Source organism: Artemia sp. Qi Xiang Cuo, chromosome 6, assembly GCF_049724085.1.
Source record: "Artemia sp. Qi Xiang Cuo chromosome 6, ASM4972408v1, whole genome shotgun sequence".
Classification (NCBI taxonomy): Eukaryota; Metazoa; Arthropoda; class Branchiopoda; order Anostraca; family Artemiidae; genus Artemia; species Artemia sp. Qi Xiang Cuo.
In genome coordinates this window covers 38368524-38388474 of record NC_142799.1, presented here as the reverse complement: position 1 = coordinate 38388474, position 19951 = coordinate 38368524, and the positions used below count along the sequence as shown (strand labels likewise).

The following is a 19951-nucleotide window of genomic DNA, read 5'->3' as shown; positions in this document are numbered from 1 at the left end:
AAAAATAATAAGGATCCGTTTTGGCACCCAGCAGGTAAAATTGTAGCTTAAAAATACTGAGAGATTTTATGCCCAGCTATGGTTGCAATCTCCACCCTCCTCCTGCAGACAACAGAAGTCTATATGCCTTTGTAAATATGACCATACAAATTGTTGGGGGATAAGGCTTGCGATAAAAATTTGGCCCTCGGGGTTAATTTATGACTTCTGTGAATCAAATTTTCAGGCTTTACACTATCGGATCCCGCTATGCTTTGACTCTTTAGCGGACAGATCAGCCTCAGTGGTTGACGGCGTAACTGACCAATTTATAGGTGGGATCTGGCGCTGAAAAATCGCTTTGAATGATTTTACAAAAAGTTCAAGCAAGTGAAGGGGGATAGAAACAAAACAGGAATGAGGCTGTGGCTGTGACGAGGAGACAGAATTACATTTAGAAAGACGTCTCCGAAGTAACTGAGGATTTTTCTGAATATCACTAGACAATCCAGAAATCGGCCTACGTTTCTACTAACGTTCAGCCTTCTTATATTTATCTTTAGCTATTTATATGATGCGAAATGGAGCACCAGCCACAGGGTGATCATTGTCATACCAAATTCAGGTCTAAAACTTACAATATTGCTTAGCATGCTGCAGATTAGCGTCTTCACTTCTACGTTTTTTTTTGGGTACCGATTCTCACTCTAATCTTTTACTAGGTTGCAGCTGCCACTACAACCACGATAAAGACTCTGAAGCTGAAGTTCCAATACTTTGAACTGAGCAATATATGGTAGATGGAAGTCCGAATTAAAACTGCTCCATTTTCTTGTCGACGATGAGAGGTTGACTGTCACTTTAATCTTAAATTAATTAAAAAAAATTTCCGAAAAAGAAGTTTACGAGGAAAAGTAAATAGCCATATTAAACTTGAGAGCAGCAGAAATAAATTACTATTATAATTCAAACTAAAAACGACCAGAAATTAATATTAAAGAATAAATGAAACCCAAAACGAACGGAAATTAAATAAACAATTATAGCAAACATAGAGATAACAATTTAACTTTTACTCGTTTTTAAAAGTCTTAAAACAAGTGAAAATTAAATTGAATTTTCAAGTCAAACTTAAAACAAACAAAAATAACTACAATTAGATGTTTGGCTACTACCCCCTTCTCCCTTCCCTAACTGTAAAAGTCTAAAGCCTATCGCGTCATTTGCGTTTTAATGGAAAAATATACGTATTTTGAACAATCCTTAGAAAGAACTAATGAAAATAAACTGAGTGTTTGATATATAATGATGTTAATAGCTGAAAGTTCAGCAGTTCTACCTTTTATTTTATTGTAAATTTGTTTTTTAATATTATAGATAGAAAAGATAATTTTCGTAGTATAATCTGTGCTCAGTAAAGCAAAAATGATGCGGTAGGCTTAAGACTTTTTCGGTTAGGGAAGGGTGAAGGGAGCAGTAGCCAAAATCCTGTTTGTTGCGATTTTTGTTTGTTTTAATTTTGACTTGAATATCCAATTTAGTTTTTACTCGTTTTAAAATTTGTTTATTCATTTATATCAGTACTTGTTATCTGTATGTTTCTATGGCTATTTAATTTTGTTTCAGTTTCATTTATTCTTTAATAGTCATTTCTGGTCTTTTTAAGCATGAATTATTATAGGAATTTGTTTCTCCTGTTCTTACGTTTAATATGACTCTTAACTATTCTTTGAAACTCTTCTTTTTCTGAAAGTTTCTTTTAATTAATTTCTGTTCGTATATGATTGCCAAAGATTCAAGTTTTTCAACATCCCCCATTTCAACATTCATCAAAGTTTCAATGTTCGACATCCCCCTCGACAGTCCCTGAAAGTAGTCGCAAGTTGATGTAGTAGCAGTTTCAAGCAGTTGCAGTCACAATTGCCATTTGTCGCAGTTGCAAGTAGTCACAGTTGCAGTCGCAACCAGTCTCATTTGCAGCCACAGTAGTAATAGTAGTAGTACTGGCCCTTAAAATTTTAAGTTAATATCCTTATCCGTTCATAAGATGTTGCAGATACGCTTTTTTGATAACTTGAATGAAGATAGTTTCTTTTGATTTAGCTCAACATACCCTTCAACATATCCCGAAATGTTGCCTCCATACTCTTAGCCTTTTTGAACACACCCAGGATCAAACGTTACCCCTTTCCCAATGAAAATTCTATTGTTCTTTCCTTATTGTTTTTATTTATTTGTTGTGTATATGGCCACTGGTTTTTAAATACACGCATGTATGTATGTATGTATAAAAAAAAATTGGACAAATTGTATAATTTGCATTCCTTTCCCCGGGGGCTTTTTAAGATTTTTACCAGTTTTAATGGAGGGAGGGAAATCTAAAATGGCAAGATGGGGGTGGGGTGGGGTGCCCTCTGTTCCTTTTTCAACATCCCTTTTCAACATGGCATTAAAGTTTCAGATTTATACCCTTAGCTTTTGCTGTTATATCCTTTTGACAACCCTCCTGCATATGATGTGTTTTGATTTTGTTTGTGATCTCCCTCAATGTTTTTCTCAAAGTTCCACCTTTACATCCTTAGCCTTTTTGAAGACCCAGGATCAAACATACCTCTTTTTCCCAATAACCAAACCTGTATATAGTATATAGACAATGGGCAACTTATAAAACTTACAACACTTGCCTTAGGGGCTGTGTGGGGTCATGTCATTCTCGGAGATGTAGTTATTTGACTTTTCGACTATTTTGAACAAGAGGGTTATTCCAAAATTTTGATCAGATGTCTTTGGAAGGAGGGCAGCTAAAAAATAAACGGGAGGGGACTCGTTGGTCTCTGACCATTTTTTAACATCCTCCTCAACATGCCCTGAAAGCTTAAACTTAATACCCTCACCCGTTCTTGATGTATTCCTGATACGCCTTTTTGATAAAACGGATGGACATAAACCCTTTTGATTTATTTTAACATGTCCCTCAACATTCTCCAAAGTTTCACCTTATTACCCTCAGCCTTTCCGGAATCACACTTCACCCTTTTCCCAAATGATAAATCCTGCGTTATATAATTTACAATTCTTGCCTTGGGGGCTGTGGGGGCCATTGCATCCCAAAGGCATAGCTACTAGACCTTATGACTGTTTGAATAAAATCGCTTTTTCAAAATTGTGATCACTTATGAAGGAAGGAAGCATCTAAAAAGGGCAAAGGGGGGTGGTTGCTCTTCAATAGCTCTTCAACATCCCCTGATATTTTCACCTTATTACCCTTAGCCGTCCCTTAAATATTGTCGATACGCCCTTTTGACAACCAGCACATAGTGTGTTTGGCATTCGTCTCAAAAGCTGCGGGGGGGGGGGGCATGTCATCCCCTTTGACGTTTAGATTATTTTGAATAAGATTTCAAAATTCGGATCGAATTTTTCGGAGGAATGGCACCAAAAAAGGAAATGGGAGGGGACTGACAGCCCTCCAACCACTTTTCAACACACACGCCCCAACATGTCCTGAAAGTTTCAACTTAATGCCCTCAGCCGTTCTTAAAATATTGCAGAATCTCTTTCTGGATAAGTTGGATGCACATAGTGGCTTTTGATTTGGTATAAAATACCCCTCAACAATTTCCGAAGTTTCACCTTAATGCCCTTGGATATACCCAAAAATCAAATATTTCCCCCTTTTTTAAGGACAAATCCTGCATGTAAGCAATGGGAAAATCGCATAATTTACAATCCTCGCCCCAGGGCTATGGGGGGCATGGCATCCATGGAGATATAACTATTAGATCCTTTGACCAGGTTGACAAAAATGATAATTTTAACATTTCGATCGGTGTTGATCAGAGGGGGCACTTGAAAAGGGCAAGGAGGAGGGGGGGGGTTCTCTCCAATCTCTCTTCAACGTCTTTTAAACAGACCATGGAAGTTCCAACTTAATACCCTCAGCCATTCTTAAGATATTGCAGACATTCCCTGTTTTACAACCAGCAAGCACATAGCATGCTTTGATTCTGTTCGGCATCCCTCAACATTTCCTTAAAGTTTCAATTTCATGCCCTGAGCCGTTTTGGAGACCCAGGATTAAATATGCCTTTTCAAGGAGGCACACTTGTGCCTCTATAAAGAGGCGACCCACCACAATGTTAAGCGATTTCAGGTCCTAGAGGTCGCAGAGAGACGGCGGTAATCGCATTTTGTAGCCCAAGCTCAAACTAAGAAACTTGCAAAATTTCATCCTCCTCCGACTTTATCTTCATGGGGTAAACTGGGCCGGAAGTTTGGACCCTCCCACCACAGCCCCCTTTAACGTTGTCCGATTGGGCTGAAATTTAGAGGTTAAGCTTTCCTAGGGCCCGGGAGCTTATCCTCGAAATTTCAGCTCAATCCGATCACTCCTTCCCTGTTTTCAAAAAACCAAATATAGCCACTTAAAATTCATCATTTATTTTTTTTTTCTTAGCCACGCCTACAGGCCACAGTTGGCAACGGATCCGGTTGAATGAGGACTCATTCGAAGCAGAATTCGACCTGTAAGGGCCTTTTGATATTTTCAGACCGAAAAAATTATCCCCCGAATTTACATTTACGAAAAACCTTGTGTTCCTATAATATCCCATGTTAATTTTTCCCACCACAACCCCCCCTTTAACGTTATCTGATAGGGCTGAAATTAGTAGGACAAGGTTTTATTGAGCCTTGGAACTAATCCTCGAAATTTAAGCTCAATCTAATCAATTCTTCCCTGTTTTCTAAAAAACACATATCAAGTTTTGCTTGCGTCAAAAAGATTCATCACCACACTAAAAAACAACTCGAATTATGTCTCTTTAGTGTAGCGGTGAGATTTTTGGCTGCCAAGCGGAAACTTGAGTTCGATTCACCGATAGATCAAATTTTGTATATACTGAATTTAAATTAAAAAAAAAAAATTTAGTTTCTTTTTTAAATTATTTGAAAAAATTATGTTTTCTAAAGAGTTAAAGAAAATGAGTTACAAGGTCGACCCTTAAAACACCCTGTCGAGAAAGAAAAGAATAATACACAATCATCTAACAGTTAGTCAAGCAATAATAAGTAATAACTACTACTACTACTACTACTAACAACTCATCGCAGCACCAAGCCGCCTGAGGCCAACACAGCTACGCACGCTCCTCCTCCACCCCAATCTATTCAAAGCCTCCCTTTTTACACCCGCCCACGAAGTTCCCATTTCCTTTAAATCTTTCTTTATGACGTCCTCCCAACCCAGACGGGGACGACCTGTTTTCCGTTTAGCCCTAGATGGTTGGCCAAAAAGAACAATCTTCGGCAATCTGTCATCCTTCATCCGAACAACATGCCCTAACCACCTCAACCTTTCTTTCATTATAGACCTAGAAAGCGGTATTGAACCACATTTTTCGTATAGCCTATTGTTTGAAATACGGTCAGTCAGCCGGGTACCCAGAACAATCCTTAAGCAATTTCTCTGGAAAACATCGAGCAAATCTTCATCCGCTTTTCGGAGCGTCCATGCTTCAGAGCCATATTTGACCACTGTCATCACTGTAGCTTCTAAGATTCTAATCTTGGTTTGCAGACTTATCTTCCTATTCTTCCAGACTTTTTTTAACTGTGAAAAAACACCCTGAGCCTTGGCTATTCTATTTTTAACATCTTCACTGCTCCCACCATCTTTACTAATAATACTACCAAGGTAAGTGAAACTGCCCACCTGATCAATCTTTTCATTACCCAACGTCACCTTTTCATCTTCACTTATTCCTAGCCTTAGTGACTTGGTCTTCCTAACATAAATTTTCAAACCAATACTAGCACCCTGAACTCGCAAAACCTCTAAAACTTCATTCATTTTGCTCACACTTTCAACTAGGATGCTTAAATCAACAGCATAATCCAGGTCCCTGAGACTTTTTCCTCCCCATTTGATTCCGTGGTCTCCCATTGCCTTTCCTGTGCTCCTTAATACAAAGTCCATCAGAATAATCCATGTAAAGGGGGATAGAACACAACCCTGCTTAACTCCTGATTTAATACAAAACCAGCTGCTAACTTCATTTCCTACCTTAACCGCAGCAGTGTTATTCTCTTACATTGCACAAACTTAGGCACTTCTCAATTATTAACCTAAGAGTGAAAATTTGGTCAACAAATCCTCTACCTTTTCTAAAACCGCACTGCTCTTCTCTTAAAACTTTGTCTACGGCTTGTCTCAGTCTAAAAAGTATCATATTACTAAGCAATTTGCTACCTACAGAGACCAGACTAATGCTTCGATAATTACCACACTCACTTTTATCACCTTTCTTATAAAGTGGCTTAATTAAGGTTTTCCTAAAATCGTTAGGTCCTTCCCCTTTTTCAAAAATCATATTCATAATCTCCAATAACTTATTTCTAACCTCAGAGCCACCATATTTAAAAAACTCATTTACTACACTATCAGCACCTGGAGCCTTATTATTCTTTAATCCTTTTAGTACTGTTTCTAATTCCTACTCACAAAAAAAATCTTCCTTCACATCCAAGGTATCACAAACTTTTTCATTTTCATATATATTTTTTACTGAAAATCTATCTCTTTTAAGCAAATTATCAAAATTTTCTGCCCATCTCGCTTTAGCTTTTGTCTTATCGCTAATTGCCACCCCATTCCTATCTTTAACTGGGACAAGTCCGGATTGACTACTACCTCTCAATTTGTTAACGTGCCAGTACAATATTTTACTATTATGCCGTCTAGCTGCATCTTCTAAATCATAGGCAATTTTATCCATGGCCTCCACTTCACACCTCCTTAGTTCATATTTCAATGCTTTCTCCACTTTCTTCACATTTCTTTTGTTTTCATGTGATCTATCACTCAGATAATTCTTGTACAAGTCCTTTCTCCTTTCTATTAAACTTAAAGCTTTTTCACTAATATTCTTAGCTGCAGTTCTAGCTTTCTTCACTAAGACACCTTCCGCAACTTCACAAATTGTTTTTCTAAAATTATTCCAACCGTATTCCACATCATCAAATTTTGAACTCTCAAGTATAGTATTCAACTGTTCCTGAAAAGTTTACCTCAAATTTTCATTCTGGAGTCTACTAATATCATAACTTCCCGGGAGGTAATTACCCTTCCGATATTTCAGCTTTAAATTAACCCTTGACACTACTAGATGGTGATCTTTACTTTTAACATCAATAACAGCACTCCTGTATACCCTAGTATCTTGTATTGATCCAACCAGTCTTTGATTTCCTATAACATAATCAATAAGGTTTGCGGTCTTACCATCATATGAATACCATGTTAACTTATGAGCCATTTTATGACCAAACACCGTATTGGTAATAACTAGATTGTTATACCTACAAAATTACAAAAGTCTGTATCCATTACTGTTTTCTTTTCCTTCACCAAATTTACCTAAGCTGGGATACCATCTATCCATATTTCTACCAACCTGGGCGTTAAAATCTCCCAGCAATAACATCATATTTCTACGTGGGACCTTGTCTATTTGCTCCTGTAACTGTAAGTAGAATTCATCTGAGTCACTAGTATCTCCATCAGTCGGTTCTACAGGGGCGTATACTACTATAACTGATACCTTGAACTTTCTAGTCATAAAATGAGCAATTAGTATTCTGTTATTAATACATTCCCAGCCTAAACAAGACTTAGCCGCTTCCTTATTCATCATGAGCCCTACTCCCTGTCTATGTAACCCATCCTTCCTGCCTGAGTAAACAAATTCTATATCACCTAATTTCATGCTTCCTACCCCTGGGATATGAGTTTCTGAAACTCCTAATAGATCTAGGTCGAATCGTCTGAATTCGTCAGTCAAAATGTCGATACGATAGTCATTTTTTAATGTCGTAACATTCCAAGTTCCAATTTTCATGTTCTTTAAATCATTGAAATTTTTTTCGCCTCAGGAAAAGCAGTGATCCCGGATACCAGTGCAGGACGGAGATCACATATCTTCTCAAGTCTACACCGAAGTGCTTAAGCCGGCTTAGAACCGGACAGCAAGAAGTCCCTAGGACCTCCATGAATGGAGACTTTGTGCAATCCTGGATACATCTTGGTCACAACATGGTTTTCAGCGCTTGGCGATGCTCTTCTATCAACAAGAGTCGAAATACTGCACAGACAGTCTCAAGCCTATTACCTCCGACTCATTATATATTCATGCCTACAAATATTATGCTACTACGGGGAGGCAACCCGTAATAGATAAATTAGCTAGGAAGAGGTTTTTCAGCCCAAAGACGCCCATCAAAACATACCAATCCCAGAAGAATTGTCCATTAGTCAGAATCCCGTATGAATGCTGTGTCGTTTACTAGGCTATAATTTCCTCGAGGGGCGCCACTCCTCAAGTGGGAATAGAGTTGACCGCAAGGTCGCCAGTCTTGCAGGTACCCCAAAAAGGTTGGGGCAGCCCTTTGCAGAGGCCATTGCCCATAGATCTGGATCTTATGTCCTGCCACAGTTGTCCTCCTATAGAGGATCCTCCCGCAATGGTGTTCTGCATTACCATGCAATTTAACCCATTACTGGGAGAAGGTTTGCAACTCATGGAACTTGTGGATAAACAAGTGGGCCCTTTTGATTGTACCTTTGAGTGGCCTTCTTCCTCTTCCGCCTGTATTTATGCCCCCGGGCAAGGGTACTCCAGATTCTATTATGGACCCCCAGGGACAAGGTTCCCCCTTGGTCCATTCCTCCTATGGAGGTAAACTACATATCTATAAAGCGTTCCCCTTTCGCCACCTGGGGAAATGCTGAATGGCCTGGAGGAGGCCAGACAAACTGATCACTTTTGTTTTGCAAAGGCAATAACTCAGTGACATATTTAACCTACTACTTATAAATATACATAACTCACTGACTAGACCTATATAAGTTATATACAGAAATATATAACTCAGTGACATATTTAGCCTACTACTTAAAATATGTGTAACTCACTGACTAGGCCTATATAAGTTATATACAGAAATATATAACTCAGTGACACATTAAACCTACTACTTATAAATATCTAGCCTAATTTAATGATTCTCTTCAACTAATATCTAATATCTTCAACTAATAAACTAATATCTAGCCTAATTTATTGATTTACTTCAATATTAGCTTGCAAAACTAATGTAAACCCTATATCTAGCCTAATTTAATGATTCACTTCAGCTAATATCTAATATCTTCAACTAATGAACTAATATCTAGCCTTGATTCACTTCAACATTAGCTTGCAAAACTAATGTAAAACAAATATCTAGCCTAATTTAATGATTCACTTCAACTAATATCTAATATATTAAACTAATAAACTTATATCTAGCCTAATTTATTGATTCACTTCAACATTAGCTTGCAAAACTAATGTAAAACTAATATCTAGGCTAATTTAATGATTAACTTCAACCTTATCTTGCAAAACTAATGTAAAACTAATATCTAGGCTAATTTATTCATTTACTTCAACATTAGCTTGCAAAACCAATGTAAAACTAATATCTAGGCTAATTTATTCATTTACTTCAACATTAGCTTGCAAAACTAATTTAAAACCAATATCTAGCCTAATTTAATGATTAACTTCAACTAATATCTAATATCTTCAACTTATAAACTAATATCTAGCCTAATTTATTGATTAACTTCAACATTAGCTTGCATAACTAATGTAAAACCAATATCTAGCCTAATTTAATGATTCACTTCAACTAATATCTAATATCTTCAACTAATAAACTAATATCTAGCCTAATTTATTGATTCACTTCAACATTAGCTTGCAGAAATTATTTGAAAAAAACTACGTTTTCTAAAGAGTTAAAGAGGCTGAGTTACAAGGTCGAACCTTAAAACGTACAGGGATTAGGAGGCACAGTTGGGGCTGCCGCCCCCAAACCCCCGCTTTCGCAGCCTTTAAATAAAAAAAGTTTTTTAAACTGAAAGTAAGGAGCGACATTAAATCTTAAAACGAACAGAAATTATTCCGTATATGAAAGAGGCTGTGCCCTCCTCAACGCCTCGCTCTTTACGCTAAAGTTTGACTTTCTCACAACTCTTTTTTTAAACAATAAAAACTTTAGCGTAAAGAGCGAGGCGTTGAGGAGGGCACAGCCTCTTTCATATACGGAATAATTTCTGTTCGTTTTAAGATTTAATGTCGCTCCTTACTTTCAGTTTAAAAAACTTTTTTTTTATTTAAAGGCTGCGAAAGCGGGGGTTTGGGGGCGGCAGCCCCCCAACTGTGCCTCCTAATCCCTGTACGTTTTAAGGTTCGACCTTGTAACTCAGCCTCTTTAACTCTTTAGAAAACGTAGTTTTTTTCAAATAATTTTTCCCAATAAAAGTCGCTATATGTTAGCAATGGGCAACTTGCATAATTTACAGCCCTTGCCCAGGGGACTAGGGGGGAGGATGTCAACCAGGGAGGCACAGTTATTTGACCTTTAGACTATTTTGAACAAAATGGCTATCTAAAAATTTTAATCGGATGCATTTGGGGAAAGAGGGCGTGGGGGAGGGCTGGTTGCCCTCCGATCACTTTTGACTCTTAAAAAGAGGACTAGAACTTTGGATTTTCAAACGAATGAGCCACCTCCAAAGTTTATGTGACCACTCCTGCCATTAAAACCTTATGTATTAGCAATAGCAACTTGCATAACTTACAGCCTTTGTCCCGGGGCCTAGGGGGGCGTCAACCCCGGATGTATAGTTATTTAATCTTTAGATTATTCTGAATAAAATGCCTATCTAAAAATTTTGATCGGATGTACTTGGGGAAAAAGGACGCGTGGGGGAGGGTGTTGTTATTGTTGCCCTTCGATCATTTTTGACCCTTAAATAGGGCACTAGAAATTCCAATTTTGAATCAAATGAACCCCCTCTGAAGTTTATACGACCACACCTTCCATATAAAGCACATTAAAAAAAAAAAAAATCAATAATACATTGTAGCCTTATTGCCTTTTACTATAGGCAACGCGATAGCATTGCCTCTGGTAGCATAGAATTCAAAGTGCTTTGATAAAGTACCATCTCAACACGACCCCTTTGTTTCTTAATGGTTTTAGGACATATCTACGAGAAAATAGGTCTAAATGTACTGGTGGGTTTAAGTGATCACTTCATAAAAGTTTGTTATAAACCTGAACAGTGACATTGCGCAATTCTGGAAGATCATTGAGAACGAAATCCAAATTAGAAGTACAACCAGAATTATGAATGAAACTGTCCTTGACTTTGGCAGCATAAAAACACCATTTGATAGGGAAGATAGCAGCGTTTGCAAAAAAATTGCTGAAATTATATGTAACATCGGTCGTGGAGGATTTGTATGGCAGCATAATTTTACGAAGCTGGCAGACGCTTCGTTGTCTCGAAACTGAAACCAACAAAAATATAAAACGCGCAAGCGCAATAATGTACTTTTTATAAACTCCAATTGTAAGGCTTCCTGAGGGATAACCTTGCCTATTTTAACTGGTTTCAATAGGAATTTTTTTGAAAAGACCGTTGTAACGATAATAAATTGTCCACACTTAGAATGTGCTCGAAACAAAACATACAATATCATTGCCACAGAGTACATAATCAAAACACCAAACTTACCACGGTTGAGATTAATGCTCTGGTAAAACACAGACATTTTACCGCAGTAAAGCTCAATTCTCTTATTTCAGGGAGTTGGTTGAAGGTTCTTTCTAGCAGAATCCTGAATAGGTAGCGTCTTTTCAATTGAGCACAGAGTCGGCTATTACTTCAACTTCCCCCACAAATACAACACTTAACAGTATATACTGGATAAATCTGCTCATGGCTACTATGATTACTAGCACCTTTACGATATTTAGCTAGAAATAGTACAACCATGAACTAAGGGCTCAAATCCTTCACAATTATGACTCTTTCAGTTTCTTATCGGCATCATAGCATCAGACAGTTAGCACTCGTTTTAACATCAAATTTGATAGCCTGGTCGGAGCTATCTTTTGGCCTTAATTTGAGTTGGTCAACTCAAAAATTTGCAGTAATTATGTTCCTAACAGCAGCGCTGGTGTTTTATATACCTACCAGCCGCAAAACCTGTCGGATGACTGGCACAAAAAAGGAAAACTTTACTATTGTTAGAGAAATTTTGTTGCCGTTTCCCAACCCTAAATTTTAAGACCCTTACTCCTTCCTCCAACAGGACTTACCCAGAAAATTCCAACTTGACCCCGTGCCACAAGACAAAATACAGGTGGGATTGACTTACCGCAACACTTTTATAACTTATCCCATTTTTGACGGTTACTACTGAGTAATGAGGCAGACAAAGTCTCATTTGGGAGAGAATAGCTTCAGATATCCGGTGCATGATGTCAAAAGATTGTGATAGAGCTGAAGTTAATAGACGTAGCGGATTATTACATAGGATTATAAAATACAGGTGGGATAGACTTGCCACAACACTTTTATAACTCATCCCGTTTTTGATGGCTAGTACTGAATAATGAGACAAAGTCCCTTAAGTGTTACTTAAGTCTGTGGCAAAACTGTCTTTCTAAAAAAAACGTTTTAGTAGAATTCCTTGAAAGATTCCTTTTTCTGAAACTTTGCCGCAAATTGGATTAACTTTACCGCTAATAAGTAAGTGCTGGAAAACGTGAAAAAATAAGGATTTGCCCTTGTGTTTTGGACAAGTGTTGAAGATATTTGACTAGTTATCACTGCTCTAAATTAGCTCTGCCCCTTGTGTTGAAGCTTCGTAGCATCAGAATGATTGTTTTTTTTGCAGATATTGAGCTAGCGAATCGTCATGGTCATACCTGCCTAATGATATCTTGCTATAAAGGACATATCGAAATAGCTCAACTACTGCTTGATGCCGGAGCGGACCCGAATCGGAAATCAGTCAAAGGAAACACAGCACTTCATGATTGTGCAGAATCTGGATGTTTGGCAATCATTCAACTTTTGATAGAAAGAGGAGCAAAAATGGATGTGGATTCTTATGGTATTTTAGTATTTTGTCTTAGCAAATAATACTTGCAGCTATTAATTTTAACGTTTTCTTTCTGTTGAGGAGGTAGACTGCGATAATGTTATCACCTACCAAGGGAGGGTGCTTTTAGCCCCTATCTCAATATTGAGATTTCTACTATTCTCGCAGGATCTATTATACTTTCTTTCTAATAAGCCTGTCTGCTATGTCCACCCTTTTATTGAACCTTTTCGTAAGAGAATATCTATAGAATAATTCGGAGAGAGGATCATAAAAATAGTATTATATATAGAATAAAGAAAATCGAATAAGAAGCAAGAGGGAGGGGCAAAATCCTTTATTTCTTGAAGTGATCCCTCTTAATGCTAGTGGCCGTCCCTCTGTTTCAGGTTAGAGTTCAAAACTGCTAGGTGTGTATATTATCTTACTTTTGTGATCGACTCCAAGACAAATGATTTATTTGTCCAATGTATAACAACCTCCTTTAACATGTTATTGTGTTATTTTTATTTCTCAGTTTGGCTACCTTGCTTTTTAAAAGTCACCTTTAATTCCTTTCCTTTCAGCTATTCTTACTGTCTAATAATAATAAGGCTGAGCAAATAGTTACATTCTCTCTATCGAATACAGTAGTTACATGTTTTTTATATTGTATTCATTTTGATCAGTTAGTTTCAAATTGTTCGATCAGGAACAGTGATACTTTCAGGTAATGCTTGGAAGGATGTTGGGAGAGGGTATAATGGGACCAAAGCACTACCACTAATCTGCCTAAAAGTGTTTCAATATAACCCCCGTTTGAAACTTAAAATCTATCAACGATGAAGTAGCGAGGAAAATTGAAAGATAGTATCTGTATATAAAAAGTTCCTTCTACCCTGGTCATAAAAATAGCATATCCACAATATTCTGTTGGTGGCTTGGGGGGATTAGAGTAGAGCTTTTTAATATAAAATGATCTAAACACTGAAGGAGATAACTCACCCTAACATTACATGCAGCCTACATCCGTCACTTTTAACTTTTAAAACACGCAGCTGTATTATTTGATTTTTTTTAAACATAACCTCCAATCACGAGAATAACCATATTCTGTAATATTTGCACACGTTTATGATTCGTATAGAAATTGCTAGACCATAAAAAAAAAACATAATATATGCAAAGATTAGTAATTTCAGGATACAAAGGACTGTTGCAGGAGGTTTGTGGGACGGTAGACCCTCTCAATCAAGTCTCTAATAAGTGAAACGTATTTCCTACGACTACTCTTAGCTGTTAAAAAGTGCCCCTTATTAAAGAAACATTGGTAAACCATCATTACAAAAACTTATAATGTCCTAATTTATTTTCAAATACTTTTGCTCAGTTTTTTCTTCACACATTTAAATTCAGAATTTGGTGCTTCATTCCCCAATTTTTGTCTTTGATCGGCTTGCAGCCTGCTGCTGATTCAAACTGGGCAAGACAGATTTAAGAGGATAAATAATTTTGCCGAAAATTTGGCTGTATTGATTCGCGAAGCTACAAAAAATACTTAAGTTTCCCCAATCGGTTTGAAACTGTCAAGGAATGTAGACTTGACCAAGAAGACCTTAGTGAGGAAAAAAATTCGGTGGATACCCTGCTGCAAAAATTTTGATTTTGACACCGACAGGCTTGAAACCTACAGGAAATAGACAAGGTCAAGACAACGTCAATGACGACAAATTGTTTTGGATATGACTGCTTGCGTTAATTTGTGATGCTTGATTTTATTTAGACTACAAAACCGAACCCACCCTATAAATGAGCTTGACATTCATTTATTTAAACATATTAACAGTTAATCCAAAATTATAGTTCTCAAATAGAAAAGCTGAACAAAACGTTCTAATACGATTCACCCAGGACAATACTTTGTCAATAGAAAACAAACAGAAATCAATTTAAACCTTTTCCAAGATAAATTTTTTTTAAAAGAAAAGTAAAAAGCGATATTAAAGCTTTCGACGAAATGAAACAAAGTCATACAATGAGTCAAGCCTAAAACGAGCAAATTCAAGCTAGAAGAAAAACCTTTTATAAATCCAATCAGAGTTTGATCTCTGTCCATCCCATTACAGCTTATAACGGCAATGCTGCTTATAGATAGCAAATATCTGGACATGAGAATATCTGCAAAGATTTCTCCCAGAGATTAGGGGTGGGGGATGTTCGCAAAATCGATCCAAGGTGTTAGCGATATGCTCATAACGAGCTCACATCCAAAAAGCAACTAATTACCGTAGCATGACAATTTTGACTTGGCTAAAAGTCATTGTTGTGATTTATGTAGGATTGTACAAGCGTCTCTTAAGTAATAATATATACCAATATAGGGGTAAGCTTTCTAGGTAGGGGGTGTCTGGTAACAACTTTTAGGGTGGGGGAGTTTTACTGTGGTCAATTATCCATGGGAATGAGTTTTTCTGGGGAAGTTTTCTGGCCGAGTTTTCCTAGAACCCGGGGGGGGGATTCGAATGTCTGCTCAGTGTTCCCCTCCTTTTGAGTGGGTGTATTTAGCTTTGGTATTGCGCGTATGAAGTGTCAGTAGCTTCATAAAGAGTCAGTAGAGATTTTTCAGGTCTAATAAAAGAACATGAAGGTTAGTTGTAGGAAGAAATAGCGTCGCCTTTAGTGGACTAGAATATTTGTTTCGGATATTCGTCGGACCTTACTAAGAATTAAATAAAAAAACAATGTTTTTTTTTTAACTGAAAATAAGGAGCGACATTAAAACTTAAAACGAACAGAAATTATTCTATATATGAAAGGGGCTGTCCCATCTTCAACGCCTCGCTCTTTACGCTAAATTTTTTGTTGTTTTAAAAAATAAAGTTGTGAGACACAGTCAAACTTAAGCGTAAAGAGCGAGGCATTGGGGAGGGGACAGCCCCTTTCATATATGGAATAACTTATGTTCGTTTTAAGTTTTAATGTCGCTCTTTACTTTCAGTTAAAAAAAAATGTTTTTTTTTAGTTTAGTTTATGAATGCTTTTGAATTAATGCAGCTTTGATTTTGGCTCACCGTACATGAATAATTAAAACGAAATTTGCATGTTAATTTTATTTTTGTTTTGCTAAATGGCTCTCGAAATTTTGTTCTCACGTAAATTACGAATTAACTTACGTGAAGAACTTCTATATTCGTATATTTTTATTACGTATATTAGGGAGTTTGCCCCCTAGTCAATACCTTGCTCTTTACGCTAAAGTTTAAATTTTGTTCTAATTTCTTAAGAATGACCCCTTAATCACAAAGGCCGTTAATTAGAATAAATAGCTCTGATGAAAGTACAAAAAAATAATTAGCGTAAAGAGTGAGGTAATGACTAGGGGGTGACACCCAATCATATACATAATAATTTCTGTTTGTTTTAAGTTTTGATGTTGCTCCTTATTTTCAGTTGAAAAAATTGTTATTTTATTTAATTTCTGATCGTTTTTTAAATAATGGTGGGAAATCCGGTGTCCCCTTCATATCAATGTCCCTTCCCCCATGAAAACTTCCTACATGGAAAGATCCTTCCACTTAACTCCCTCCCCCCCAACTACTAGAAAAAATCTCCCCTGAAAACTTATGTATGTTAACCAATAACCGATACAATTTGGATTTCAACCTCGTATTGGGTGTCAACATGCGCATAAGGTTTTAGCTTCAATTCTTAATGATGCCCAGTCTAAAGGTTATGAATTACATATTTGCGTTTTGGATTTATCTAAAGCCTTCGATAGTATTTGCAATGCACAAATGTGGCACTCTTTGTCAGAGTTTGGAGTAAACTCTTCGGTCATACATTTACTTAAGTTTGGGTATAGTAATTCGTTTCCTTGTTTAAAATCTGGTAGAGGGTACTGCGGTTATATACCAGTTCAAACTGAAGTACGACTGGGTGGGGTGCTATCACCTTATCTATTTAATGCTTGTATTCAAAATGTGTTATTAGGAATCAAGGCTTCTTTTTTTATAATTTATCTGATGTGTCTTATATTGCGTATGCGGACGACCTGCTAGTTTTAAGCCGAACCAAGTCCATTTTGGCATTATCGGTGCAACGTATTATCGGTACAACGTATGTTTCGGGATATTGGTCTGTTTTTGAATGTTGATCAGGGTTGCCAAAACTTTTAGAGACAAAAGTGTCCAAATCAGCCAACAAAGGACACTCTTAGTGTCCCTCTAGAAAATTAGCCAAAATACAGGGTTGTCACTATTAATTTTCACAACCTGTGAAAAAAGTGCCAAAAACCTGTGAAATTCGTCCTTCTTAGTTCTGTTACCTAGCGGTCTTTTATCTGCATGAGTTTTGCAGGTATTCCCAGCTTTGACATTAACACCACCTATAAAATAAGTTTAGTGCTAGTTCAATTTGAAGAGATGGCAGAAAAAAATTGTCATGAGAATGTCAACCGAGCGAAATGTTATATCGATTATCGATACCGCTACCTATCTTAATCGAAAAGGAAAGAACAAACCATAGAGATTCATTTTCACTTCGGCATTTTCATAAGCTATGCGAAAAAGATGCGAGTCTTTGATACTCGATAGCTATTAAGGATCTTAGGGTGCAACAAGGTCCGAACAGCTGTAGCAACGAAATGTCTATTTTGACCTACATGGTTTTAAAGTTAAACAAAAGACGTCAATCACCTTAATCACTCAGCCAACTGGTTGGTCAAGTGGTTAAAATTGTTTAACAGCTTCTCTATCTTGCCGTTTTCTGAACATTTAGAAGTAGCCCTGAGCAAAAATGACGTTTTCGAGAACTAAAAAAGTGAGAAGACAAGGCCGATTGAAATAAATTCGCTTGAGTTATACTCGATTAAACATTCGATAGCGGGTATAAATAAAATTGAGCCGCAACACAGGTTTTCTGCGAAACTCCTTTCTTTCTATGACAGCAGTGTAATAATAGCCATTTGCACACGGCTACACGCCACAAGGATTTACGCGGAACGCGCCAGCAGGGAATGGCCATTCACTTCTCCTTTCCAGCCTTCTCAGCGGCCTTGGTGACTTTGCCACCAGCAGTAGGTGGGGCCTTGAAGTTGACCGACTTGATGACAAACGTCAACCGTAACATAGAAGAAAAAGATGGATTCGATAGTTCTAGCATACCACATTGGTTAAGACTTTAGGTCCTATTCTTATTCGGTTGATAAATAGTGTTCGCGCATGGTGCAAAAACATCTAAGAAAAATCCCCAAGACATTACCAAAGCTTAAAAGTAAAGTATAAATAAAAAGCAGTCGTATTTATACAAAATGAACAAAATAAAGATATTTGGTTTTTGATTTGGAAAAATGTCCAAAAAGTGTTTTTTTTCAAAAAGCTGCCTTTTTTGACCCAATAGTGTCCCAGTGTCCCTCAGAGTGAAAAAGTGTCCGAAAGCCACTAAAAGTGTCTATTTGGCATCCCAGATGTTGATAAATGCGAATATTTAGTTTTCAATCCCAAATCATCTGCTATTTTTACAAATCAAAGCATATTTTGTCTTGTGGATCCTCAGTAATTTGCAATGTTACGGGTTTACAGTGGTTAGGAATTAGTATTTGTTCTACACTCACTTTTTTGCGACTTCAAGCTCTGAGAGATGTTAAAGAAAAGTTGAAGATCGGATATGCGAAAATTGTACCTAACCGTGGAAAATATTCACGCCGAACTTGAGCTAAAATGTAATCCACATATTGTGACCATTCTGTCTTGTTTTTAAGTGGAATGTATTCGTTATTGAATAAGAATGATTTGCGCCAGATCCGTATCGCTTATTTTAGATATTGCAAATTTTTATTGTACCTTCCCACTTCATATCGTAATACACGTATTATTGAGAAACATGGTGCTACCGACATTGTCCAATCGTTTGAATTGCTTGGTAATAATTTGACAAGAAATGCCTTTGTGTCCCTAGGCCCAAACCATAATATTATCCGTGTGTTTTTGGCAGTGATTAAGGTTTAAGTTATCTTTGTTTCTGTGTATTTGATTGATTTTTTTTTTCCTTTTTAGTGTACTTTACTCCGCTGTTTTTGTATAAAAGTGGGTTATAAATAAATCATTATTACTATTATTATACTATATGTAAACATAGGGAAAAGTTCATAACTTGCAGCCCTTCCCCCGGGAACTATGGGGGATTAAGTCATTTTCAGAGAAATAGTTATTATATTTTTCGACCATGCTGAACAAAATGGCTATCTAAAAATTTTGATCGGGTGACTTTGGGAAAAAAATGAGCGTGGGAGGGGGCCTAGTTGCCCTCATTTTTTTAGTTACTTAAAAAGGCCACTAGAACTTTTAATTTCCGTTTGAATGAGCCCTCCCGTGACATTTTAGGACCACTGGGTCGATACGATCACCCCTGGAAAAAAAACAAAGTTGTATGACTTTTAGGGGGTGTTTCCCCCTTTTTTCGAAAATAAGTCAAATTTTATCAGGCGCGTAAATTTTGATGGGTAACACTAAATTTGATGAAACTTATATATTTGAAGTCAGCATAAAAATCTGATTCTTTTGATGTATCTAAGGTATCAAAATTCTGTTTTTTAGAGTTTCGGTTACTATTGAGCCGGGTTGACCTTAATTACAGTTCGTTACCACAAACTGTTTGATCTAAATTTACCGATAAATTCAACTGCGCAATTAGTCTTTCGCAAGCAGGTAGCTTTACCCATAGTTGCTATATCTTTCGTAACATAGGGCGTGGTCATTTAACAATATTGTGTAAAGTATTTACTATGCCCATTTTATGCATCGTTACTAATCACGTTTTTCTGCTAAAACACTTCGACTGAAGTAATTGGCATTGTTTGTGGCGTGTGATAACATGTGATCAATTCGCATCACTTTCAGCATTTGATTCCAAAGAAACATTAAACTTTGGAGTCCGACATTACATGTTAAATTGTTGTGTGGTCCTAAATTTATTTTTGTCTGATCCGTAAA

At 36.9% G+C, this 19951-nt stretch overlaps 1 protein-coding gene across 3 annotated transcripts in view; it reads left to right on the top strand.

The window, feature by feature from the left end:
• The window catches only part of LOC148951202 (protein fem-1 homolog C), a 139232-nt gene that overhangs the window by 97224 nt on the left and 22057 nt on the right, over positions 1 to 19951 (top strand). For all 3 annotated transcript variants that reach the window (XM_089090708.1, XM_089090707.1, XM_089090709.1), the window contains exon 4: positions 12777 to 12995. In XM_089090708.1, coding sequence (XP_088946834.1) covers positions 12777 to 12995 — 219 coding nt within the window. The remainder of the gene's footprint in view (positions 1 to 12776; positions 12996 to 19951) is intronic.